The 27059-nt window shown below is 44.2% G+C and overlaps 2 protein-coding genes across 3 annotated transcripts in view; both read right to left on the bottom strand.

The window, feature by feature from the left end:
- Positions 1 to 497, bottom strand: part of TTF2 (transcription termination factor 2) — a 34886-nt gene extending 34389 nt beyond the window's left edge. For both annotated transcript variants that reach the window (XM_077821777.1, XM_077821769.1), the window contains exons 1-2: positions 450 to 497; positions 57 to 168 (exon numbers count right to left, since the gene is read on the bottom strand). In XM_077821777.1, the coding sequence (XP_077677903.1) occupies positions 57 to 168; positions 450 to 477 (140 nt within the window). In that variant the 5' untranslated portion in view covers positions 478 to 497. The remainder of the gene's footprint in view (positions 1 to 56; positions 169 to 449) is intronic.
- Positions 498 to 12910: 12413 nt separating this feature from the next.
- On the bottom strand, positions 12911 to 25709 carry GPR161 (G protein-coupled receptor 161). Its single transcript, XM_077807312.1, has 5 exons — positions 25327 to 25709; positions 21782 to 22506; positions 20544 to 20648; positions 17089 to 17208; positions 12911 to 13158 (listed from the first exon to the last, which is right to left on the bottom strand). The coding sequence occupies exons 1-5, from the start codon at positions 25707 to 25709 to the stop codon at positions 12911 to 12913; spliced, it is 1581 nt and encodes a 526-aa protein (XP_077663438.1).
- Between the last annotated feature and the right edge of the window lie 1350 nt (positions 25710 to 27059).

Consider the following 27059-nt stretch of genomic DNA (forward strand, 5'->3'; position numbering starts at 1 on the left):
CAGAGGATGGGGGGAGCACGTGTGCAGAACAGGAACCTCCGCGTCCCTAAACCTACTGTGCAGGGAGGGTGAATCCGCAGGGCGCCTGGTCCCGGACCCCGCACATGTAGAAGCTTTTCCCTTTGTTTGGCCCATCGCAGACGCCTGTTTTCAGGAAACAGAGAGACCCTGGTGGGGGGGGGGGGGGGGAGAAAAGCAGCCTTGTGAGACTCAGCCTCCCAGCATCCGCTCCACTCTGAGACCCGGGGCTAGGGCGCTCCTCCAGCCCCGGGGATACCCCCAGCCCCAGGAGACCCCCCACGCCCAGTTTGGGGACCCCGCGCCAGGGACACCCCCCCCCGGGGGAAAAAAAAGAAACCCGGGCCCAGGGAGGCCGCCTCAGAAAAGCCCAGCCCGACCCGGGGGACCCCGCAGCCCCCCAGGCATGTCACGGCGGCTCCGCCCCTCACCGTGCCCCGCGCACCGCACCGCCTCCATCCCCAGGCCTCAAAGCCCCCGCGCGGCCTCGGCCCCGACAGAGTCTCCGGAAAACGCGTCCCGTCGGCCCCGTCCCCGCTCTGGGAGTCAGCCAATCCGACATATGGATCCGGCCTCGTCACTGACACAGTGGCCAGTAGGAGCGGGGCGGGAGGATGGCCAGCCAATCGCAGCGGGGCACAGCCCTCCAATCTCTCCGTCTCTCTCTGCGCGGGCACTCAGCTTTCGAATGGTGGGGAAGAGGCGGGCAAAGCTAAGGGGGCAGGTCATTGGTGGGAAGCCAACCAATGAGACCTGGCGAGAACTCCTCCTTGCCCTCCCCCACCTACACACCCCGTGGGATGCCCCATCCCATGCCGAGGTCGGGTCTTGTGGGTGCTTCCCGCCCCCCGCTCCCCGGTCCCCGGCGCGTGGTGCCCTCTGCGCACGCAGCTGGAGCACAAGGTGCCTTGCAGTTGCTCTGCTCGTGCCGGGCTTGTCCAGTGCTCCTTGCCTGCCTGCCCCATTTCTGATCTGCCCCTGGGGAAGGGCTGGATATTTGGCCCAGGGCACCGGGCAACTCCCCCCCGCTCTCGCTAGAAATGGCACCGAGCTGTACGGCTGGAGGGGACTTCAGTAGATCATGTCGTCCATCCATCCCCTTGCGCAGAGGCAGGATTAGGGTGACCAGATAGCAAGGGTGAAAAATCGGGACGGGGTGGCGGGCAATAGGCACCACCTATATAAGACAAAGCCCCAAACGTTGGGACTGTCCCTATACAATCAGGACATCAGGTCATACTAGGCAGGACTAAGTAAACCTAGACCATCCCAAATGTGTTTGTCCAACCTGTTCTTAAAACCCTCCAGCAACAGGGACTCCACAACCTCCCTTGGAAGCCTCTTCCAGAGCTTAACCACCCTTATAGTTAGAAAGTTTTTCCTAATATCTAACCTAAATTTCCTATCTGCAGATTGAGCCCAGTACTTCTTTTCCTACTGTCAGTGGAGATGGAGAACAGTCAATCACTATCCTCTTTGTAATAGCCTGTAACTTATTTGAAGACTGTTATCAGGTCCCCCTCAGTCTTCTTTTCTCAAGACTAAACATGCCCAGGTTTTTTTAACCTTTTCTCATAGATCAGGTTTTCTAAACCTTTTGTTGCTCTCCTCTGGACTCTCTCCAATTTGTCCAAATCTTTCCTAAAGTGTAGCACCTAGAACTGGACACAGTACTACAGCTGAGACCTCACCATTGTCAAGTAGATCAGGACAATTACCTCCCATGGCTTACATTCAACACTCCTGTTAATATACTCCAGAATGATATTAGTCTTTTTTGCAACTGCATCACATTGTTGGTGCATATTCAGTTTGTGATCTATTGTATCCTCCAGATTCTTTTCAGCAGTACAACTATCTAGCCAGTTATTCCCCATTTTGTAGTTGTTTATTTGATTTTTCCTTCCTGAGTAAAATACGTTGTACTTATCTTTATTGAATTTCATCTTGTTGAATTCAGACCAATTCTCCAATTTGTGAAAGTCATTTTGAGTTCTAATCCTATTGTCCAAAGTACTTGCAACCTTGCAGCTTGGTGTCATTTGTAAATTTTGTAAGCATGCTCTCCACTCCATTATCCAAGTCAATGAAAATATTGAATAGTACTGGTCCCATGATGGATCTCTATGGGACCCTACTAAATATACCCTCCCAGTTTGATAGTGAACCATTCATTCGTTGATAGCTACTCTTTGAGTACAGTCTTTCACCCACTTTTTCATTGACCTTAAGAACGTAAGACAGGCCACAGTGGATCAGAGCAAAGGTCCATCAAGCCTAGTATCCTGTCTTCCGCCAATGGCCAATACCAGGTGCCCCAGAGGGATTGAACAGAACACGTAATCATCAAGTGATCCATCCCCTGTTGCCCATTCCCAGCTTCTGGCAAACAGAGGCTAGGGACACCAACCCTGCCCATCCTGGCTAATAGCCACTGATGGACCTATCCTCCATGAATTTATCTAGTTCTTTTTTGACCTTATAGCAATTTCATCTCGATCGCATTTCCCTAGTTTGCTTATGTGAATGTCATGGGGACTGTGTCAAACGCCTTACTAAAATCAAGATATATCACATCCACTGCTTCCCTCCATCCACTAGGCGAGTAACCCTGTCAAAGTTAAGAAATCAGGTTATTCTGGAGTAATTTTTGTTATTGACAAATCCATGTTGGCTATTCCTTATAACCTATTTTTCCTCTAGAGGCTTAAAAATGATTGTTTAAACATTTGTTCCAGTATTTTTCCAAGTATCAAAGTTAGGCTGACTGGGACTTGCGGGGGCAGCCAGGCTCTAGCTGGAGCCTGCAACCCACCCATGACAGCCTGATTTTCTTGTCAATTTCAAGGCTCCAGCATGGAGCCGTGAAATTGACAAGAATGACAGCCAACAGCTGATGTAAGTAACCCTCAGTGTCCAGGGGGACATTACATCGCCCTAACTACACCAACATAAACCCTACACCTCTTGTGGAGGTGGAGTTATGTCTGTGTAACAGGGCACTTACATTGGCGGGAGCACAGCAGTAGTGTGTACAGGGACATAGGTTGATGTAAGCTGCCTTATATGGACCTTACTCTGTAGTGAAGACCAAGCCTCACTCTCACAATACTCTCTGAAGTAGAGAGCTAAGTATTTTTATTCTCATTTTACAAATGAAGAAATTGAAACACAGGAGTGAAGTCATTTGCCCAAAATCACACAGAGAAATTCACACCTCTGAGCAAGGTAGTTATACGGACCTGATGTAAATTTGTAATGTAGACCTGCTCACAGATTCAGCTAGAATTAGGATTCAGGAGTAACCAGAAGCAGAATGCTGGTGGCAACAGGGCCAAGAGATGAGAGTAGATCAAATAAATGTAGTATAATTTTTGACCATATTAACCATTTTTAAAGTAAATTTCATACTGCTGAGGTGCCAGACTGAGAACCTTGGCAAAGATAAGGTACAGCATGAACAGCAACAACAGCAGACCTTCCTGGATGCTGTTCCTTGCCACTGTGCCTCAACTCAGTGTATTTTTTTTCACCTTGGAGTAGCTAACACGTGAGCTATCCTAAGGTAAAAAAAACAGTGAAAACCAGGCACTTTAGTTTTACCATGAGGTAAACTCACCGAGGTCAACCCCTGGACAGTGTGTAGGGCTGTTCACCTTGTACTTTACCTCCTGGTAAAACAAAATATTTTAAACAAGAAGATTGTTTGCGGTTCCTGGGAAGTAAGTGAAAAGTTTTGGAACTGAAGGACTTGGAAGCACAGCCGCAGGAGATTGTGAGATAATGCTGGCAAACTCTCCAGACCCAAGTCTGATGATCCAGACCTGAGCTGCATCGAGACTGCAAAATGTCTGGGCTCTGACCTACATTACAGCAGGACTCAGGATCTGACTCACTCCCTTAGCAGGATCTGCAGGCCAGAGTCAGAGGGGTCACTGGCCTGAGTGAGACTAATTTCTGCACGGACCAAAGTGGGCTTGAACCTGAGTCTGAATTGGGGCTTACTGTGCTATGTGGACTTACCCTATGATAAGATTCCCAAAGTGGGGGACCATTTAGTGCCAATTGTGATACTAGTTTATGTAATGTAGAGGCTTGTCCACTGAGAAACGGACTGCAACAAATCAAACTCATTGAAGCCTTGTCTACATTGGACTTTCCCCTAAAATTTCCCATTTTTGCATACAGCAGTGAAGTTTAACCCAGAGGAACGAATGGTGAGAGCACTTGAGTAGACAGGACACAGGCATTTTTAACACTGTTAGAATCATAGAATCATAGAATATCAGGGTTGGAAGGAACCTCAGGAGGTCATCTAGTCCAACCCCCTGCTCAAAGCAGGACCGATCCCCAATTAAATCATCCCAGCCAGGGCTTTGTCAAGCCTGACCTTAAAAACTTCTAAGGAAGGAGATTCTACCACCTCCCTAGGTAACGCATTCCAGTGTTTCACCACCCTCCTAGTGAAAAAGTTTTTCCTAATATCCAACCTAAACCTCCCCCACTGCAACTTGAGACCATTACTCCTTGTCCTGTCATCTTCTACCACTGAGAATAGTCTAGAACCATCCTCTTTGGAACCACCTCTCAGGTAGTTGAAAGCAGCTATCAAATTCCCCCTCATTCTTCTCTTCTACAGACTAAGTTCCCAGTTCCCTCAGCCTCTCCTCATAAGTCATGTGTTCCAGACCCCTAATCATTTTTGTTGCCCTTCGCTGGACTCTCTCCAATTTTTCCACATCCTTCTTGTAGTGTGGGGCCCAAAACTGGACACAGTACTCCAGATGAGTCCTCACCAATGTCGAATAGAGGGGAACGATCACGTCCCTCGATCTGCTGGCTATGCCCCTAACTTATACATCCCAAAATGCTATTGGCCTTCTTGGCAACAAGGGCACACTGTTGACTCATATACAGCTTCTCGTCCACTGTCACCCCTAGGTCCTTTTCCGCAGAACTGCTGCCTAGCCATTCGGTCCCTAGTCTGTAGCAGTGCACTGGATTCTTCCGTCCTAAGTGCAGGACCCTGCACTTATCCTTGTTGAACCTCATCAGATTTCTTTTGGCTCAATCCTCCAATTTGTCTAGGTCCCTCTGTATCCTATCCCTACCTGCCACTGTATCTACCACTCCTCCTAGTCTAGTATCATCTGCAAATTTGCTGAGAGTGCAATCCACACCATCCTCCAGATCATTTATGAAGATATTGAACAAAACCGGCCCCAGGACCGACCCTTGGGGCACTCCACTTGAAACCGGCTGCCAACTAGACATGGAGCCATTGATCACTACCCATTGAGCCCGACAATCTAGCCAACTTTCTACCCACCTTACAGTGCATTCATCCAGCCCATACTTCTTTAACTTGCTGACAAGAATATTGTGGGAGACCATGTCAAAAGCTTTGCTGAAGTCAAGAAACAATACATCCACTGCTTTCCCTTCATCCACAGAACCAGAAGGTGATTAGATTAGATTAGATTTCCCTTCATCCAATCATCATAGAAGGTGATTAGATTAGTCAGGCATGACCTTCCCTTGGTGAATCCATGCTGACTGTTCCTGATCACTTTCCTCTCGTGTAAGTGCTTCAGGATTGATTCCTTGAGGACCTGCTCCATGACTTTTCCAGGGACTGAGGTGAGGCTGACTAGCCTGTAGTTCCCAGGATCCTCCTTCTTCCCTTTTTTAAAGATGGGCACTACATTAGCCTTTTTCCAGTCGTCCGGGACTTCCCCCGATCGCCACGAGTTTTCAAAGATAATGGCCAATGGCTCTGCAATCACAGCCGCCAGCTCCTTTAGCACTCTCGGATGCAATGCATCCGGCCCCATGGACTTGTGCACGTCCAGCTTTTCTAAATACTCCCTAACCACTTCTTTCTCCACAGAGGGCTGGCCACCTACTCCCCATGCTGTGTTGCCCAGCGCAGCAGTCTGGGAGCTGACCTTGTTCGTGAAGACAGAGGCAAAAAAAGCATTGAGTACATTAGCTTTTTCCACATCCTCTGTCACTAAGTTGCCTCCCTCATTCAGTAAGGGGCCCACACTTTCCTTGGCTTTCTTCTTGTTGCCAACATACCTGAAGAAACCCTTCTTGTTACTCTTAACATCTCTTGCTAGCTGCAGCTCCAGGTGCCATTTGGCCCTCTTGACTTCATTCCTACATGCCCGAGCAATATTTTTATATTCTTTCCTGGTCATTTGTCCAATCTTCCACTTCTTGTAAGCTTCTTTTTTATGTTTAAGATCTGCAAGGATTTCACCGTTAAGCCAAGCTGATCGCCTGCCATATTTACTATTCTTTTGACACATCGGGATGACACATCGGGATGGTTTGTCCCTGTAACCTCAATAGGGATTCCTTGAAATACAGCCAGCTCTCCTGGACTCCTTTCCCCCTCATGTTATTCCCCCAGGTGATCCTACCCATCAGTTCCCTGAGGGAGTCGAAGTCTGCTTTCCTGAAGTCCAGGGTCCGTATTCTGCTGCTTACCTTTCTTCCCTGTGTCAGGATCCTGAACTCAACCGACTCATGGTCACTGCCTCCCAGATTCCCATCCACTTTTGCTTCCCCTACTAATTCTTCCCAGTTTGTAAAAAGCAGGTCAAGAAAAGCTCTCCCCCTAGTTGGCTCCTCCAGCACTTGCACCAGGAAATTGTCCCCTACATTTTCCAAAAACTTCCTGGATTGTCTGTGCACCGCTGTAGTGCTCTCCCAGCAGATATCAGGATGATTAAAGTCGCCCATGAGAACCAGGGCGTGCGATCTAGTAGCTTCTGCGAGTTGCCGGAAGAAAGCCTCATCCACCTCATCCCCCTGGTCCGGTGTTCTATAGCAGACTCCCACCACGACATCACCCTTGTTGCTCACACTTCTAAACTTAATCCAGAGACACTCAGGTTTTTCTGCAGTTTCATACCGGATCTCCGAGCAGTCATACTGCTCCCTTACATACAATGCTACTCCCCCACCTTTTCTGCCCTGCCTGTCCTTCCTGAACAGTTTATAATCATCCATGACAGTACTCCAGTCATGTGAGTTATCCCTCCAAGTCTCTGTTATTCTCTGTTGTTGTTTACCCCTGCAAGGGCCCATACCACAAAACAGACGCAGACATCAGTGATGTACTGGATTTGGACCAATGACATGGTGGTAGAAACTATGCTTTAGGTGAAAAAAGTTTCAGTGTACATCCACTTTTATTTTTCAATGTATTAACAAAAAAGTTAATGTATCCATTTTAACACTTCAAGTTAGGGGAGCAGGGGAATACAAAATGAATATAAAAGTACCAAAAGTATTCTTTAGTCAGAATATTATTTCAGTTACACAAGCCTGTGCCTGATAACATACAGTACCATAAAAATTACACAAAAATGGGTTAGCATTGGCCAACACTGATTACAGCTATTTTAGATTGTCCTCTTACTTCCGTAAATCCAGTCATAATAGCTCCTTTGATTTGAAATGATGGGGGCATATGTTGGTTTTTTTAACCTATTTATCACAAATATAAAGTACTGTTCCACACTAAAGGACTACTCTCATAGTAAGCTCTCATAGTAAACTGAAATTTCCATGGATTTACACCAGTGTAACTAAGGACAGAATTTTCCCCTTTGTCTATAACAGGGTGGGCAAACTACGGCCCACGGTCCAGATTCAGCCCACCAGCTGTTTTAATCCGGCCCTTGAGCTCCAACTGGGGAGCGGGGTCTGGGGCTTGCCCCGCCTGGCCAGGGAGCAGGGTCGGGGCCATTCCATGCAGCTCCTGGAAACAGCAGCATGGCCCCGCTCCAGCTCCTATGTGTAGAGGCAGCCAAGGGGCTCCACTCTGCACACTGCCCCCGCCCCAAGCGCCGCCCCCGCTGGTCCCATTGGCTGGGAACTGCGACCAAAGGGAGCTGCAGGGGAGGCGCCTGAGGATGGGGCAGCGTGCAGAGCCACCTGGCCACAGCTCCGCTTAGGAACTGGAGAGGGGGACATGGCCGCTGTCCGGGAGCCACTTGAGGTAAGTGCCACCTGGAGCCTGCACCCCTGAGCCTCAGCCCATGCCCCAACCCCCTGCCCCAGCCCTGATCTCCCTCCTGCCCTCCAAACCCCTCAATCCCAGCCTGGAGCACCCTCCTGCACCCCAAAACCCTCATCCTCAGCCCCACCCCAGAGCCTGCACCCCCAGCCAGTGCCCACCCCCCACACCTGACTCCCCCGCCCCAGCCCGGAGCCCCCTCACACACTCTGAACTCCTCATTTCTGGTCCCACCCCAGAGCCCGCACCCCCAACCAGAGCCCTCACCCACTCCTGCACCCCAACCCCAATTTTGTGAGCATTCATGGCCCGCCATATAATTTCTATTCCCAGATGTGGCCCTCGGGCCAAAAAGTTTGCCCATCTATAATAATGGATGAAAACACATACCTAGCATGCACACCTAATTCGTTACTTGTTGATTTGTATTATTTGAGGAATGAGACGAGGAGGAAAAATGTCATATTCATATGGAAACAATGACTCAAACTTTAAATGTATTGGGTGAGATTCTGTTCCCATTAACAGTGGTGTAAATCTGCATTAACTCCATTGAAACCAATCAAGTTTCTCGACAGGGAACTAACTAAAAGTAGAATGTGTACCACTGGGTCTTATTTTTTTTAAAGTTGGAAAACATATTTCATAAAAGGTTATAAAACATGGTCTCAGGAAAACTATCTGTAGGGTGTCAGACATTGCAATTTATACAAAGTAAGGACTTTCTAAAGCCCTGATACAGGCAGGTACTGAAGCACATGAGTAGTCCCATGAAGTAAATGGGACTACTCCCATACTTAAAGGCATATGTTTAAGTGCCTTCCTATACCGGGGCATTAGAGATTTTGAAAAGGTTTATTTGCCTAATTAAATACCACTTTGTGTAAGGGTGGACTACATGCATTTTGATTTGATAGCTGACCCTGATGTTTGGAAACATGCTTCTAGGGTGAAGTGGCACACACAGAGATAGTAGAGAGATAGGGGGCCTCTGTGCATTTGCTACTGGCCCTCCATTGGTCCCCTGGGATGCATGTAAATTCGGGGGGGGGACCCACAGCCTCTTCCAAGGGTGGGGTAAAAACGCACCCTCCTCATGGAACAAACATGACCATAAGTGCTGCCTATCTTCACAAGGGGGTTTCTTGCAGGAGGGGATAATTGAATCATAAGAACATAAGAATGGCCATACTGAGTCAGACCAAAGGTCCATCTAGTCCAGTATCCTGTCTTCTGACAGTGGCCAATGCCAGTGCCCCAGAGGGAATGAACAGAACAGGTAATCATCAACTGATCTGTCCCATCACCCATTCCCATCTTTTTGCAAACAGAGGCTAGGGACACAATCCCTGCCCATCTGGCTAATAGCCATTGATGGACCTATTGTGCATGAATTTATCTAGTTCTTTTCTGAATCCTGTTATAGTCTTGGCCTTCACAACATCCTCTGGCAAGGAGTTCCACAGGTTGACTCTTAATACTCAAAATACTTCCTTTTGTTTGTTTTAAACCTGCTGCCTATTAATTTAATTTGGTGGCCCCTAGTTCTTGTGTTATGACAAGGAGTAAACACTTCCTTATTTACTTTCTCCACACCAGTCATGATTTTGTAGACCTCTATCATATCCCCCCTTAGTCGTCTCTTTTCCAAGCTGAAAAGTCCCAGTCTTATTAATCTCTCCTCATACAGCAGCCGTTCCCATACCCCTAGTTTTGTTGCCCTTTTCTGAACCTTTTCCAAGTCCAATGTATCTTTTTTGAGATGAGGCAACCATATCTGCACGCAGTATTCAACCCGAAGGTTAAATCACATCTGCACGCAGTTATTCAACCCTAAGGTTAAATCACAACATTAGTTAACTCTGATTGCCAGAAAAAGATGGAATATTACAACTAATACTGGAGGACTAAGGACATGGTTGCAATATGTTCCATGCTTTTGTTTTAGTCTTGAACTATGACTTTCTTTAATGGCACACCGTTGAGATTAAAAAAAATTCCTCTGCTATGTAATTAGTAACACCTTTGATTATCAAAAATTAAAGAATTAAAGAAGGGGCATGTCACTCAGGTTGAAGAATGAAACTAAACCATTCACTTTCACAATGCATTTCCTTGTACTCTGTATACAATTTTGTAAAATGTGTGTGTTTCTTAATTAGTTATTTCTCTAACACCTCAAACTAGAAAACACTGATAACAACAACAGCATTACAGGGAAGGGGTAAGATGTGTTTTGTTTTGTTTAGTAAATAAATTATTTAGTAAATATATCATTAATAATATGTTAGTGAAATTAACACAGTAAGACAAATTCAACCCTGGTGTAAGCAGGTGCAACTCCTCAGATCTTCACAGGGGGCTGAATTTGGGTCAGTGTCTTGGTGCGTAAGGTGCTCTTTATGTAATGCTAACTATTTTGTGCTTTCATATGCGCCTTGGGGGTTTTCCCCCCTATGCTTATGCCTTTGGGCCAGAATCTTGACAATTACTTCAACGCAACCTAATGGTGAATAAGAGTGAACCCAATCGATCCAAACTATCCTATGGTTGCCCCTTTAATTCAGGCTCCTTGTTCTCTTTCCCTTCAATGGCATTTTTGGTCAACTTGGGTTATAAAATAAATGGAACATTAAGAAATTGTTTCTAACAATCTGATGGGCTATTATACCATGTGTGTGTTCATACAGACAGCAATTAAAACAGCATCACCTGTGAAAAGAAATCCAGTGACCTAGCTTTCTCCCTGCATATTTATCTCACAATGGCAATAATGACCTCGGTGCAGGGCATTTCCTGGAAATTGATGGGATTATAGATTCTTGAACATGTGCCCAGAGCTGTCAAAAGATACATTTTATACATTTGAAAAATTAAATAAAGTAAAATGACTGAGTGACTGGGGTCAGTGGGCTACTTTTCAGGTCACCAGCTCCTCACAATCCATTGTTATTAACTATTTCATTTCCGAATATTTTGTAACTATGCAAAACACCCCATTTAGTGGATTGTAGAGGTCTCACTTCAACAGTCCATCTTTATTCTGCAAATCACATGCTTAATTTCAAGCATACACTTAAATCCCATTGACTTCAATGGGACATAAGCAAGTACTTAAGTTAGGCATGAGCTTAAGTGCATTGCTGAATAGGGATGGATTTATGCATGTGCTTGAATGCTTTGATGAACTGGGGCCAGAGAAAGGTGTGATCTACTGTCTTAAGAATGGGATTGAGTTTCATGAAATCCAGAGATCTTACCTTCTGATATTCTGTCTATGGCCTTGGGTAAGTCACACACAGCCAAATTGTCACAAGAGCTCTCTAATTTTCAGGTTTTAAGTTCCCAAACTGAGATGCCTTGTCCCTGATTTTCAGAGGTTTTGAGCACCTGCAGCTACTACGTGGACACTCAAAAACTGAGTCACAAAAAATGAGTGAGCACTTCTGGCAAACTTGGCCCTTCACTTTAATACAGGGGTTCTCAAACTGGGGGTTGGGATCCCTCAGGGGATCATAAGGTTATTACATGGGGGGTCGCGAGCTGTCAGCCTCCACCCCAAGCCCTGCTTTGCCTCCAGCATTTGTAATGGTGTTAAATACATTAAAAAGTGTTTTTAACGTACAATGGGGGATCGCACTCAGAGGCTTGCTGTGTGAAAGGGGTCACCAGTACAAAAGTCTGAGAACCCCTGCTTTAATGCTTCAGCAAAAATGGGAATTAACTGCTTACCCACCTACCTGCCTCTTGGGTCTAGGGGGCTGTAAAGATTAATTCATGCTTGTACAGCGCTTGGAATATGAAAAGTGCTATATAAGTGCTAAATATTGTTATTTTAAGATTTAATGAGTTAAACTCCAAGAAATACTTGTAGTGAGGTAGCTATTGCTTAAACACAAAAAGATATACTCCCTCGTAAAAATCCAACTCACAAAGCTTTTCTGTATACAAAGGATGAATCCAGTATAACGTCAATATTAAGTGGCAATACAGTATTTATATTCTATCTCATCCTTGTTTAATCTCAGTGGCAGTACAATGCCTCTAAGTAAAAACAAAACAAGGAAAGCAAATTGTAATTCTCACTGAGAACTAAAAATCCCCAAACAAAATCTGTCCATCTTCTAAAACTATTTCTGCCATCTTTCCAGTGCTTGGCTGCCTCTACCCATTATATATGTGAGAATGATGTATCTGCTCTCTGTAATAAAACATTTGTCCAGTGGAACAAAAGCAATGTGTAATATGGCCTCATATTTAGCATTCCCATGGTTGCACAGTCAAAAATATAATCCACCACCAAAGGTGAACAGGACAGTAATTTGGATAAAAGGGATTCTGGAAATCTGAAAACTAGGCTCAGATTTTGCGCTTTAGTTAAATCCATGGTCCAAAATAACACTGTGTATAAAGTTCCCAGTCAGTAGAGCCATCAAATCTCCTCTTTTAGGGATTACATTGATAGCCCCATGGGTCAGGAAAAAATCTCTACAACACCATGTATAATGCTGCATGGTTTTTGTTTGTTTGTTTTGCTTTCCTATGAAATATCAGGAATTGGTCACTGAAGGATACTTGATCTGATGGACCAGTGGTTTGGACAAGTAAGGCAAATCCTGTGTTTTTATGTGCTGTATAATGGATAAAAACATTACACAAACACATGTACAGTACCCTGAACAGTAAGTAAATACTGTTCTAAAATGTAGATGTATGTATTTAAAGACAAGTATTCAGGTATTTTCAAGTGTTCTTGACTAAAACACTGAAGTTAAGCCATTCTGAATACCCTGCTTCTTTTAAAATAATTCTTACTATACTGGATCATACTTAGTGGTTTCTTCTAGTTCAGTGCTCTTGTCAAATATTCCCTTCATCGATGCTTTGCAGCTGAAGTCTTTGGCCAGCTTGGGCTCTGCCACCACGCCGTGCACCCACATTGCCGCCTGGTACAGTGCGCGAAGGAAACAAAGATCCTGGTAAAGCATCTTCTCCAAACAAGCTGATTTTCACATCAGCTTCAATAGCTTTGGCTAAACTGGATGCATAACTGTCCAGAGACTTATGGACTTCAGCTTTTACATGGAGAACAGAATTCTTTGCAGCTTCTAAAGAAAAAAGAAATTAAGACAGAACACTTAACAATAACATACCATGGCTGTGCAAACATTTGCACAAGGCAAATATTTGAGGGCAAATATTTGTCTTCAGGACTGCAAATGTGTGATCATGTCTTCTACAAATGATTACTATTGCTACTAATAGTACTTTATGCTTCCACAGCATCTTTTGTCTAAGGATCTCAAAGCACACTATGAACACTAATCTTCACAATATCATCATGTCAGTTAGGGAAATTATCCCCAAATTACAGATGGGAAAACTAAGGACTGATGAAGCAAAGCATTTAAGCACATGCTTAACCTGATGTCAGATGGATTACCCACGTGTTTACATGGGACTATGTGCTAAATACTTTGCTGGATTGGGACCTACGCACAGAAAAGGTTATTGGCCTGATCCTGCCAAAGTGCAAAACTTCCACTTATTACATCTGGCACAGAATTAGGCCTTATGGGAATTACATGATCGTGGGAAAGAAATAAGTGACAGAGCCAGGAATAAAACTCTTGAGTCCCAGTTCTCAGCCGTTCTACTCTAACCATTAGTTTTGTACACAAGGGAATTCTCAATTTTGTTTAGACCAAAATTTCACATTTTGTTTACATAAAAAGGGGGACAACACAAGAAAACATAGCTCAACACATAACTCATGGTATGTTTTAAACACAACACATAGCTCATGGTATGTTTTAAACTTGGTGAACACCAAACTTTGTATATATAGCAGAACTTCCCTGTTCTACACTTCACTGATCTGCACAAAAAACTGGTAGCCTCCCTCTACACCTCAGGAATCCATTTAGACAGCCTTGCAGAATTGCTATAAATGTCTGTGAGGCAACACACAAAAGCTACTTGGCTACCCTGTATATTTATGAGGCGAATAGTGGAAAAGTAATGATAATTGTTAAATAAAACGTCAAACCAATTCACTCTAGAGTGAGTGTGTGAATAGAATTTTGCTAAGATGATTTTCAGGAGATGCTTCAGAAAAGCTCTCATATTAATAAGACTCCATTATTTTTGGCTAAATATACTACCGTATGTGTGTACTGTAGAGTCTCAAATATTAATGCTAATAATAAAATCAAAGGTAATAACAAGTACATTGTGTGATGCATTGTAGCTGTTTTTATACTGTCCTCATTCACTTATGGTTTAGTAAATTCAATCACTTGCAATTGGCCTCCTAGTTATTAGCCCAAATTCAAGAGGATCTGCTCAAACTAAATCAACCCTGCAGTGTTCTAAAGCCAGTCCCAGCAACATGTTGCTAGTATTGAGAACCAACATGTGAGCCTAACTAGGAAAAAAAATGAAACTGATTTGTCTAGTTTCCCTGTCCCAGCTGAGACAAATGCAAGGAGCAAACAAACAGCATAAATGGAGATAAATACATTCTTTCCCTTTAAATTCTTTAAACGAACACAGGTAATGGACAGGAGAGACAAGACGGGACGGCAGAAAAACATCAAAGTGGGATGGCAGAAAAACATCAAGGTGGTGGAGTCATTGTGGGGAAGAGAGGGGAAAAAAATCCAATGGGGAGTAGACAATGCAAATGGATAAAACCCCAGGAAAGGCTGTTGTCCCTGCATGAATGAGGCCCATGCAGGGAAGCCCCATTTCTGATCCTTGATCTAGACTGGAACTACCTAACAGAAGGAAGGCCTGTTATTAAGCTTGTCTATCCAGGTCAATGACTATCCCTGAATTCAAAATAGTGTACCCCCAGATCAAGGGCTACTCATATTTTGAACTGGAAACTGCTATTATCTGTTAACTCGAATGGCTTTGTCATAGCGCTGCAGGTGTGTGTGTGTGGTGTGTATGTGTGAATGCCTGGCCCCAGAGCATGCTAGTGCTTCACAGGGGAAGCGTGGGGTAAGGTCATCACTGGGGTAAGGTCATTCAAGGACCTTACACCAATGGAGGATGGGTTGTACCTCTGTTCCATTCCGCCACGCCTCCTCCCCATCTCTATTCTACCCCGACATCCTCTCCATCCCTTTATTCTGAGAACATAAGGGGTGGCAGAGCTGGCTGCCTTTACCAGCTTTCTGCAAACGATGAGTTCTCCAGCACAGGGGAAATTCTCCACCGACTATCTCCAGGCGGTTGAAGGCTTATGCAGCACAAAAGTGGCCTTAGCTCTGCAGAGAATCCAGGCCCATGTTTGACATGCTGTACTCCTCGTGTAGGCCTTTGGTTTTAATTAACAAAGATAACACAGGCTCTAGCAGAAATATGTTATGCACCACTTTGGCTTGCTGTGTTGGATCATATTAAAGAAGTTCTGTATTAAAATCACAAATGAGTTTGATTCCCCATAGTTTAAATTCCAGGCTATTACTAATTAAGAGGTCTCTTGGTTTTTGGTACTGTTTCTCTCCCTGTATGTGTGAAACTTGCAAGCTACTAATTGCGTTAGTACATTCTAAGACAGAGTCTGTTCTCAAAGCAATTCTTTGTAACAACAACTACTCACACAGAGAGAGACTCAAAGCAATACTCTGTAACAACAGAAACAGCACCCAGAGACTCCCCGCCCTTTTATTGTATTCATCTCGCTTTGTTAACAATTGTGATTAAAATAGAGATAGAGGATGTATGTGGATGGATGCTTGGTGTGGATAATAACTGAATGAGCAGGGAGGTGCCAGCCTAAGAATCCAGTGTCCATTGGCTGATGAAGGCATCAAGTGGAAATAACCAGAGGACCCCCGGAGGGCAGACTGGAATCCACCCAACAGCCTCAAGGATGGGAGAACCAAAGAACAAGATAACATCTGGCAGTACGGAGCCATCAGGAATGTGCCATCTGCTGATTGATTCAGCAACAGCATGGTGAAGCAATTCCCACAGACTGGCATAGGAAGAAATTCCTATAAAAATGGACTCTAGAAAGTGAGAACTTTGGGGTCTGATTCTGCAAACCAACTTCCAGGAGCATCAGACGAGCATCTGACAAGGCCCTGCTCCCTCCTCATGTCCAGGCCACCTGGCCAGTGGATTGGCATGAGCAACTCTAAGGCTGGTAACTATGATAACAACCTTGCAGAACCTCTGTGTGTGTGTGTGTGTGTGTGTGAATGAATGTGTGAAGAAATATGAAATTGAATGGAATGTTATAGCTATAACCAACTGCTTACTATGAGTCTTTTTGTATTCACAATAAATGTGGCATTTTGCCTTTTCCCCTTTAATAAGATCCTGCTGGATTTTATTTTAGTGGTATAACAGCTGGTACACCCCAAGCTTCCTAGTATTCCTGTAAGAATTTCATACAGTTCTGAAGAGCTCTCTATTGTCCCCTAGATTGGTTTGATATAGTGTGGTGCAAGAGCAGATACCGTTATATCAAACCACACATCTGTCAGGGATTTCACGTCATGCCTACCCGAAGAAGAGGAAAAGAAAGAGCAGATCTTAAAAGGAAGTGGATGGATGGCAGAAAGACAGTTGTAAAATGTACCCTGCAAGTGAGTCCAGCCTCACCTCCCTGGTTCCAGAAAACGTACACTTCCCCCCCTTCCACCCACCTACCAACTGGCAGCATCGGGATGGAAAACAGCAGGGAGAAGCAGCTCAGATGGCATGGGACAGCGTGTCCACAGGGGTCGATGAGGTAACTAATGGGAAGTCAGAGCAGGCAGCAGTGGCAAAAATGAGGGACCCAGCAGTAAAGGATGGGGTGAGCAGAAGTTGAGGCCTCTCAAGAAGGTTGTGGAGGAATCAGCAGAAGGGAGGAATCAGAGCACCTATTAGAAGGGGAAGGATGAAGAGCCCAGGAGTGATACTTGTCCTCTGTGTTCTAAGGTTTAAGAAGGGGACAGTTATGCTCGGCAGCCATCATGGAGGTGCAGTGGGGTCATCCCAGGTGAGCAGCATTACAGTATCCCCCCTAAACACACCTTTGATTTGCTCCACTTCGTCTTCGAATGTTACCGAACTCCTCCGTCGATAGGGATAAACGCAATGCGGGTGATGAGCTCCATCTGAACTATAATCCTCAAGCAGCATCACATCTGTCCCTGAAATGCAGAAAATGTTGGGAATAATAACGACCCCTGAGAAGACAAACCTAAAATTATCAGAGGAAATGAACTTTTGAATTTATAGCCTTGAGCGCCTCTCTTCAAAAATTGCCTAAAATGTGCTGATGCATTATCATTCTGCATTCAACTGTGATGGGCTTTCAGACAGGGCCAGGGCCAAGTTACTACCTGATCTTAATCAGAGGTTAATCTGAGGACAACTCCCTGCTTCTCCTGAGCAAGAGAAGGATTGTCTACAGATGGCATTATTCAACAACAGCTACTCCAAAATAAGGACAGGTTTCAGAGTAACAGCTGTGTTAGTCTGTATTCGCAAAAAGAAAAGGAGTACTTGTGGCACCTTAGAGACTAACCAACCCATTTGAGCATGAGCTTTCGTGAGCTACAGCTCATGCTCAAATGGGTTGGTTAGTCTCTAAGGTGCCACAAGTACTCCTTTTCTTTTTACTCCAAAATAACTATTTCTGAATAACGCCATAGATGGGCACACTTATTCTTCAAAAGTGGATCAAGCTAAATAGGCACCTGTCCACGTACGGAATTCTTCTGGAATAGCTATTGCCTTTTACATTCACACTCTACCTGAATTAATTTTCAAGTGTGGACAAGCCCTTACAAACTGGCTACTTGGGAGACAGACGGTGGGGGATGCCTATTACAAGATCAGATTCCATATTCAGAATGGATGGCAAGCCAAGCTGGGGAATGTTCTGATCAGTCTATTTTGCCTTTGTTAACTCATTTTGTTTTCTTCTCACAAACATTATTCCTTAAGAAGAACACTTGGCTGACTGATCCTGTTTTTTTTTCTGCTGAGTCTTTCTACCACTTTATGGGTATTGATCTCATGAACATTATTTCATCTACCTGCGTTTCCTCCATATTATTTTGGTACAAAATAAAGTGTACCTGTCATTGTTTGCAGAACACTAAACTCAATGTCTCTGCCATGCTATCACATGAAGGGCCAAATTGTGGCCTGTCTCCTCACTCCAGTGCAGTTGTGGCTGAGTACAGACACTAAGAGTATGACTACACCGCAATTAGACATCTAGGGCTGACCTGTGCCAGCTGACTCAGGATCACGGGGCTCGGTCTGAAGGCTGTGTAACTGCGGTATAGACATTTGGGCTTGGGCTGCAGCCTGACCTCTGGGTCCGTCCCACCTCACAGGATTCTTGAGCCTGGGCTGGAGCCCAAATGTCCACCCTGCAATTAAAGAGCCCCTTAGCCCAAGCCCCACGAGCCACAGCCAGTTGGCCTGGGCCAGCCACGGATTTTTAATTGCAGTGTAGACATACCCTATGACAGTCAAAGAGGCATTCTGCCTCCCTAGCATAGAAGCAGACAGGCCGCCTCAGGGAGCACTAGGGGAGCGTGCTGTGTCAGTGCTTCTTACACCTGCTGCTGAAAGGCACAGCATGTGCTTCCCTGAATGCTTGTGACGCTTTACTTTTGGCCCAGATACTTTTGTACTCTGATGATGGATCGAAAGCTTCCTACAACAGCCATTCAATGCTTTGTAGCTTGTCCCAAATGATTCATCGGTCCGATTACACCCTCTGCAGACTAGGGCTTTGTGCCCTCTTCACCCACATGAGTTCATTTGATTCCTGGATTTATTCTTATCACAATAGCCAGAGGGTCCAGGACCAATTTATAGTAAAGGTGACAACACACATCCATGATGAATTCCATGAGACAAGACACTGACCTTTACCAACGATTTATTTAGCAAACCTATTTTTTTTAAACGAAGGATGGTCCAGAATTGAACTGTGATATATAAATATTTCTATTCCATCCTGTCAAATGCCTTCTCCAAATACTTAGTAATGAGAGAGTGAGCCACCTTCCTCATAGACCATATTAAATGAGTGGGATATTTTTAATGTTTTGTGGATCATCTGGGGTATTGAAGTCAGCGGTGCAAGATCAAAGCCCTACTCCTTGGAAACCCAGCCAGCCTGCAATGGATGGGTAGAATTAGGAAGAAGACACTCCAGTCCTTGAGACAATATTTTAGCATATATTTTAAAAACTACATTGAGTAAGGAAATTGGCCTGTAATTCTTCCCCAGAAGTGGATCCCTGTCTATAAGTGATGCTAAGATAGTGTTTTGACTGGATACGGCTGATCCTATATTATCTGTCTCATTAAATACTTGATCTGTATCCCTTGATCTTTTCTCTGTATACAGTTCCTTTGTCTTGTACTGTCTGAAAAGCCTGTCTTCTGTCATTCAGGATGTTCAGTGAGGTGGGATATTTCCCAATTCAAATTCCCTAAACACTGGGGCTCCTAACAACTTATATCTTTGTTTTGGTCAGCAGTGGAGACCTCTTAGTGCCTTTCTTCAGGATGATAACACAGGCTGCTATAAAGAGAAGAGTTTTCCATTACCCTTTATCACCTATAGCTGCACTTAAGCCAGCTATTCACCTACAGAATTAGCGGAGTAGTGTTGCCTTCATGAAAAATCCCACCTTGCCAGCCTCCTTCTCCCACTCTCCCAGTCAGAGGCAGGCAGAGAGCAATGCAGAGCTGCAGCTGTCAGAAGAGTGCTCTCTCATGTTTGTAGAGCAGAAATACTCTTTAAAATAGATTGCAGAAGGAAGTTTTGGAAAACTTTCCTCTGTTGGTAGTTAAAACCAAAGCCCCCCTATTACCACCGCTGGAAAATTACTGGCAGATCACTATGCCCTTTTCCAGGCTACTGCTCGAGAGATCCATGACAAAGATGGGAAGCTTCCATTCTATAAGAGAGGCTTTAGCATAGAGTGGCCAAATGAAATCTCCTGTACGCAGGAAGTGAAGAGACCTATTTCCCCAGCAGTTTGCTGCTTAGCTCCCTGGGGGGCCGGGAAGATCACTGAAGGGGGAAGGAGAATAAAGGAATGGGACAAACAGATTATCTTGCTCCTAGGAAATATTCACTAGGGAAAGAAAATATTCTCCAAGGCTGGACAGTATTTTCATAGTAGATAGCACAAGATCAAAAATACAGAGGAGAAGCTAAGGTGGGTCTGCTCAGGGTACCATAGGACAGTGGTTTTCAACCTTTTTTCATTTGCAAACCCCTAAAAAATGTCAAATGGCATTGCGGACCCCTTTGGAAATCTTTGACATGGTTTGTGGACCCCCAGGGGTCTGCGGACCACACGTTGAAAACCATTGCCGTAGGAGATGCTTAATGTTATTGTTCACCTACCAAAAAATATCTGTACATAAATACAGACTGTCCACAGAATTCTGCAAGTAAGCTGCAAGTAAAATCTTTCTGTCTGAGAAAGGAAAACAATAGAGTTACCTGAATCCTGAGAGCAGCTGAAACCAGTGTCCCCTGTGCTGCTGCTGTGTCCTAAAGGCCGCCCACCTGCCATGAGAGCTGTGAGATGGGGAGATAGTCCCAGATCTGCAAAACAGTTTAATCATCACTGAGTTGTGCTCTGTATGGTAGATCTACTGTAATGATAACATCTTCAAATAACCCCCACATCCGAGTGCCTGATTCTACCCTGCAGCTTTCCCAACTTTCCCTTCTCCCCATTTTTCCTGTGACAACTTAACTTAAAACTTCCACTTCTGTCTGTAAATTTTTTACCTGATATTGTTACAAGGAACACCTAAGATTATGGTAACCAAATGATATTAGAGAAAAAATATTTTCTTTATATATTTCCGTTTGTTCACTCCTTGCATCTGACAGCACTTTGCATCTAGTCAGTTTCCCCTGCATGGTTGGTCAATTTCATACACTGCTTGCATTGACTTTTCATACAGCAGGTGGTGGTGTTTTTCCCCCTCTCTCATTCTCAAAAACAGACCATCATTTTAACTTTCCCAAATATTTTGACCTCAGGGATAGACCAGGCTGGAAAAGTTTAGCCCAATAGGTAAAAGTCTGGGATGTTATAATCAACTGAATACATGGTCTTAGAATGGGAAGTTTGAAGCAATGTTAACTACAGCCATTGTTACAGGTTTAGCTAAATTGATAACCTTAGCAAGGAGAAAGGCAATACCACTTGGAAAACATTTTTATATTAGACTGGAAACATTTATACTTTGCTCCTGAAAAATATACTGGGTGTGATTCTCCATTCTGTGACACTGGTTTTACACCAGTAACTCCACTAAAGTCAACAGAGTTACACCACCACAAAACCAGGCAATGGAGTGGAGAATCAGACCCACTGAGTATATTCATAGTATAAGAATGCTCAGATTTGGATAATTTGAAATAGTGTGTGCATATGTGTGTGTGTAGAGGAGTCTCAGCAGGGGAGAAAGGAAATTATTTTTATTAGCCCCAGGGTTAAATCTTCTCTGCCAGGGAGAATTTAGCTGCATCAAGAAAGGGAGGAGAATTCCCATCAAAGGAAGGGAACTCATCACAACTTTCCTTCAGATGGGAGATGTAATTTGAAAAACGGTCCCTTGAGAGCTCCCTCAAATACATTGCTAGTTAGTATTTGTACAGCCCTTGGAAGATGCCATATGAATGCAGATATTAAGTATCACCCATAAGGGAAGAGTGTTTGTTACCTGTGATCCTATTGGAAATGCTGAATAATCTGGCTGTCCTATGACGCTGAACAAATGACTCCCGGTAATACCGGTCCCCAAAACACATTCCTAACAGTTCTTTGCGCACTGTTTTGTTCCAGAGTCCATAAATCAGTGGATGGCAAATGGCACTTGAAAAAGATAACCATGTTGCTAATGTCTCCAGAGCAGGAGAAATGCTATTTTTCCCCCAAAGTGCTTCTGACGTAATTACTACCATGTAGGGCCCCCACGTGATCACAAAAGCACCAATGACAACCAAGATGGTTATGAAAGCTTTGCACTGATTGGCTGAGTAGACAACCCCTTGGAAAGCATTCCTTCGACTGCCCGAAGAGGAGGTGGAGGTGCTAGAGTTCTTTCTCCCATTCCTCTGAGCGTCCTCCTCTACAATGACCACGCTACCGCAGTGAATCTTGCGCGCTTTAATCCTAGCCACGCGAAATATGAATCCGTAGCAGATCATCATAACCAGGAAGGGCAGCAAAGCACACCAGATCTGCCAAAAAGCTGTGTAGCCTGCCTCCTTATGCCACGCAGCCACACACATCCATTTGAATTGATCGAACTCCAAGGAAGACCAGCCAAAGAGAGGAGGAAGACAGCCAATGAGGGAGTGTAGCCACACGTACACAAGGGCTACAACTGCTCTGTTTCCTGTAATCTTCATTGGATACACCATTGGATACAAGACAGCATAGTACCTGGGAAACACAAAAAGAGACATCAGTAGCATCATAGAAAAGTACAGTAAGCAAAGAACTGGGTTTACTGATTAAGATTCAACTCCCATTGGAGTCCAGGGAATGACTTCCCCATTTCTGCTCCCCAAACCTCAAATGGGGTTAGAGCGACACTTAAAAAAAAATCATATTTCAAAAAATTATTTGCGGACAAGAGCTCAAAAGTCAAGAAGTGCCCAAGATCAAGCCGCATATGCAGCCTTAATTCTGCCTACTGATCATAAAAACATGAGAATGGCGATACTGGGTCAGACCAATGGTCCATCTAGCCCAGTATCCTGTCTTCCAACAGCGGTCAATACCAGATGCTTCAGAAAGCATTAATCCTGGTGTGAATGCATTATTGTAATGAGGTTTACAATTATACACGATTACATACAGCTATGTTATTATATGCTATGTTATTATAGCATCAATTGCTATGTTATTATAGCATCAATTGATTTTAACAATCTTGCATGTGCAGCATCTTGAAATATTAATTTAATTATTTTCTACCTTTCTATTTCATGATTTTACATGTAATTGCAGGGGAAATGTATTATATCGGGGAGGCAGTGTTGTCTGCTGGACAGTGCACTAGACAGAGACTGAGGGGACCGAGGTTTAGCTCTGCCACTGGCCTACTAGATAATCTTGGGTATGTCACTTCACCTCTCTGTGCATCAGTTTCCCAATCTATAAAATGGGAATAATGATACTGAGCTCTTTTGACTCCCTCCTGTGCTTTGAGATCTTCTGATGAAAAGTGCTACACAAGAGCTAGGTATTATTAATCACTATAATTGCAGTGGTTTCCAACCTTTTCCATACCATACCCCATGTTACAACAGTAAAAAGGTCTGGAACCCCGCACCATCCATCTAGCCCAAAAGAAAGGGAGGGAGATCATGACTCCCAGGTTGAGAACCCATGTTATATTGTATTGTTTGAAAAACAGTATGTAATTTTGTTCATGCAACCTTAACTCTGACTTTTCATTGCTTTTCCCATGGAACCTTCACAGTCTCTTATCAAAACTTTTTAGATTATTAGATTTATAGATTCCAAGGCCAGAAGGCCTGTGTTCATCTAATCTGGCCCTGTCATAAATATAAAGGGAAGGGTAAACCCCTTTGAAATCCCTCCTGGCCAGGGGAAAGCTCTTCTCACCTGTAAAGGGTTAAGAAGCTAAAGGTAACCTCGCTGGCACCTGACCAAAATGACCAATGAGGAGACAAGATACTTTCAAAAGCTGGGAGGAGGGAGAGAAACAAAGGATCTGTGTGTCTGTCTATATGCTGGTTTCTGCCAGGGATAGACCAGGAATGGAGTCTTAGAACTTGTAGTAAGTAATCTAGCTAGGTATGTGTTAGATTATGATTTCTTTAAATGGCTGAGAAAAGAATTGTGCTGAATAGAATAACTATTTCTGTCTGTGTATCTTTTTTGTAACTTAAGGTTTTGCCTAGAGGGGTTCTCTATGTTTTTGAATCTAATTACCCTGTAAGGTATCTACCATCCTGATTTTACAGGGGGAATTTCTTTATTTCTATTTACTTCTATTTTTATTAAAAGTCTTCTTGTAAGAAAACTGAATGCTTTTTCATTGTTCTCAGATCCAAGGGTTTGGGTCTGTGGTCACCTATGCAAATTGGTGAGGCTTTTTATCCAACATTTCCCAGGAAAGGGGGGGTACAAGTGTTGGGAGGATTGTTCATTGTTCTTAAGATCCAAGGGTCTGGGTCTGTAGTCACCTAGGCAAATTGGTGAGGCTTTTTACCAAACCTTGTCCAGGAAGTGGGGTGCAAGGTTTTGGGAAGTATTTTGGGGGGGAAAGACGCGTCCGAACAGCTCTTCCCCAGTAACCAGTATTAGTTTGGTGGTGGTAGCGGCCAATCCAAGGACAACGGGTGGAATATTTTGTACCTTGGGGAAGTTTTGACCTAAGCTGGTAAAGATAAGCTTAGGAGGTTTTTCATGCAGGTCCCCACATCTGTACCCTAGAGTTCAGAGTGGGGGAGGAACCTTGACAGGCCCCCTCTAGAACTTCCCCCAAATGAATTCCTAGAGCAGATCTTTTAGAAAAAACAGGCAGTCTTGATTTAAAAATAGTCAGTGATGGAGAATCCACCACAACCCTTGGTAAGTTGTTCCGATGGTTAATTACTCTCACCGTTCAAATTTTACACTTTATTTCCAGCCTGAATTTGTCTAGCTTCAACTTTCAGTCATTGGATCATGTTATACCTTTCTCTGCTAGATTGAAGAGCCCATTATTAAATACATGTTCCCCAGGTAGATCCTTATAGACTGTAATCAAATCACCCCTTAACCTTCTCTTTGTTAAACCAAACAGATTGAGCTCTTTGACCATGTTTTCTAATCCTTTAATTATTCTTGTGCTCTTCTCTGAACCCTCTCCAATTTATCAACAACCTTCCTGAATTGTGGGCACCAGAGCTGGACACAGTATTCCACAGGGGTCACACCGGTGCCAAATACTGAGGTAAAACAACCTCTCTACTCCTACTTGAGATTCCCATGTATGCATTGAAGGATTATATTAGCCATTCTGGCCACAGCATTGCCCTGGGAGCTCACATTCAGCAGATTTTCCATCACAACTCCCAATCTTTTTCAAAGGATCTGCTTCACAGGATCAAGTCCCCCATCCTATAAGTATGGCCTAGATTCTTTGTTCCTAGATGTATGCATTTACATTTTAGATGTATTTAGATGTTCCTGATGTATGTCGTTTGGAATTAATCACTGCTATTCATAACAAAAAGAGGAGCTTACCGATCTATAGCAATGAGACCAAGAGTTAGCATGCTGGCCGAGCTGATCAGCATATAAAGCAGGGCAGAAAAGTTGCACCAAACTACTCCAAAGATCCATTCCCGCCTGATGGAGCTGGTGACGACAAAAGGAAGCACCAGGACAGACAGAAGGAAGTTGGACAGTGTCAGACTGAACACAAACTTGTTGCTCAGCGTAAGGAGGTAAGACTTCCGATAGAGGGTGATGACAATCACCAAGTTGCCCAAGCAGATGAAAATAGCAATGACGATAATAGCAATCGACTCGGTGACTCTGACTGCCCCGTCTTCCTGTGCTGTGAGGTTTCTCAGGCCCTTCCCATTGCTGAAGGAGGAGTTGATGCTCATTGTCAGAGCACACATTGACAGAGCAGACAGTGCATGCTGGGCAGCTGGAACAAGGAGAAGAAAAAACACATGAAAACATTCACCCAAACAATATTGTATTTTCCATGTCTACAATATCTTTTATTCCAGGATCCCAAGGTCCTTTACCAACATTAATCAAGCTTCACAACACCCACAGGAGCCACATAACCATTTTAGCTGGGGAAACTGAGGCCCAGAGTAGGGACTTGACTTTCCCGAGGTCACACACAAGTCAATGGCAGAGCCAAGCACAGAACCCAAGAACGAGGCTGATTGGAAAATAGGGGGGAAATTTTGAAAACATTTCATTTAATATTTTCCAGGAGTGGAAGGGGGCCATTATGTCAAACTTTTGACTAGCCCTACCCATGAGTTCTAACTCCCAGTCATCTATGCCAAAAAGCTTTTATGAAAAAAAACAATAATGGAGTTATAAATGGTCTTAGTTGATCTCTCTTTATACACGTTACAGTTTGTGGTATTTTACTTTGGTCTGTGGAGCACTTGCTTGTGTTCCACAGAGAGCTGCTAGTCACATGACACAGGCTCCTCCTCATTTGCAGCCGCTAAATCACATTAAAAATACAGTAAAAGATTCTCTTAATATCACTTTTGCAATGACTGTGGTTGCCACAGGAATGTTCTTGTATTGCCAGTGAGCCGGGGGAGGTGGTCCTCTGTGTGACTGTCAATGGGAAATGTGTCCAAGAGGCAATTCCTTTATTAAGATCTCATCTACGGTATAAAAATGTTTGAGAACCCTTGACCTAAGGCTTTATCACTTCTCTCAGCTGACCAACACCATCTCCCCCTGAGGCCCCAGAAATATTGCTCCTGGTTCCCCTGAGAGCCACTGTGACCTCCCCTTAATGTCTCCAGCAGAGGAATTCCAGTGGGCCTGTACCAACTCCTCTGGGTGCCTGATTAGTGGCAGTTCCATAGCCGGCTGCCTCACAAGGCTGCTGACACCACCCTCTGGCCTCCAAAGTATCACTCCTGCTTAATCACCTTCCCCCGGCATGAGCATTGGTGCTCCCAGTATCGGAGCAGATTTTTCTCTTTCCACAGCCCTGGAAAGGGAATTGGATGAACCTAATGTGCAGCCCTCTCACTGCTGTGTCAGTGAAGCCACACACATACTGAATCCCAAAATCCAGACCAAGAATTGAAAAAATAAAAAGGGAATGTCAAAAAAGATTGGCTTCAAATTCATGCAAACTTGGTGTTAGCATTTCTTGGGGACTGGTGACTCGGAAGGGATGCCTTGGCTGGGATTCCGGCCATCCACCCTTCCCAGCTGGGCACAAATATCCACAAAGTGTCCTACATCTCTGAGGTAGTTAG

This window comes from Eretmochelys imbricata, chromosome 1, assembly GCF_965152235.1.
Source record: "Eretmochelys imbricata isolate rEreImb1 chromosome 1, rEreImb1.hap1, whole genome shotgun sequence".
NCBI classification, from domain to species: domain Eukaryota; kingdom Metazoa; phylum Chordata; order Testudines; family Cheloniidae; genus Eretmochelys; species Eretmochelys imbricata.

What these genes read in the sequence shown, in the direction of transcription:
- GPR161 (XM_077807312.1), bottom strand. Translation starts at nt 25,709, where the DNA reads ATGTGTGCTCTGACAATGAGCATCAACTCCTCCTTCAGCAATGGGAAG. An exon ending in CATTTCCAATAGGATCACAG is followed by an intron (nt 20,649 to 21,781) that starts GTAACAAACACT and finishes ACTGTTTTGCAG; the next exon opens with ATCTGGGACTATCTCCCCAT. An exon ending in CAGCTGCTCTCAGGATTCAG is followed by an intron (nt 17,209 to 20,543) that starts GTAACTCTATTG and finishes TCTGCATTTCAG; the next exon opens with GGACAGATGTGATGCTGCTT.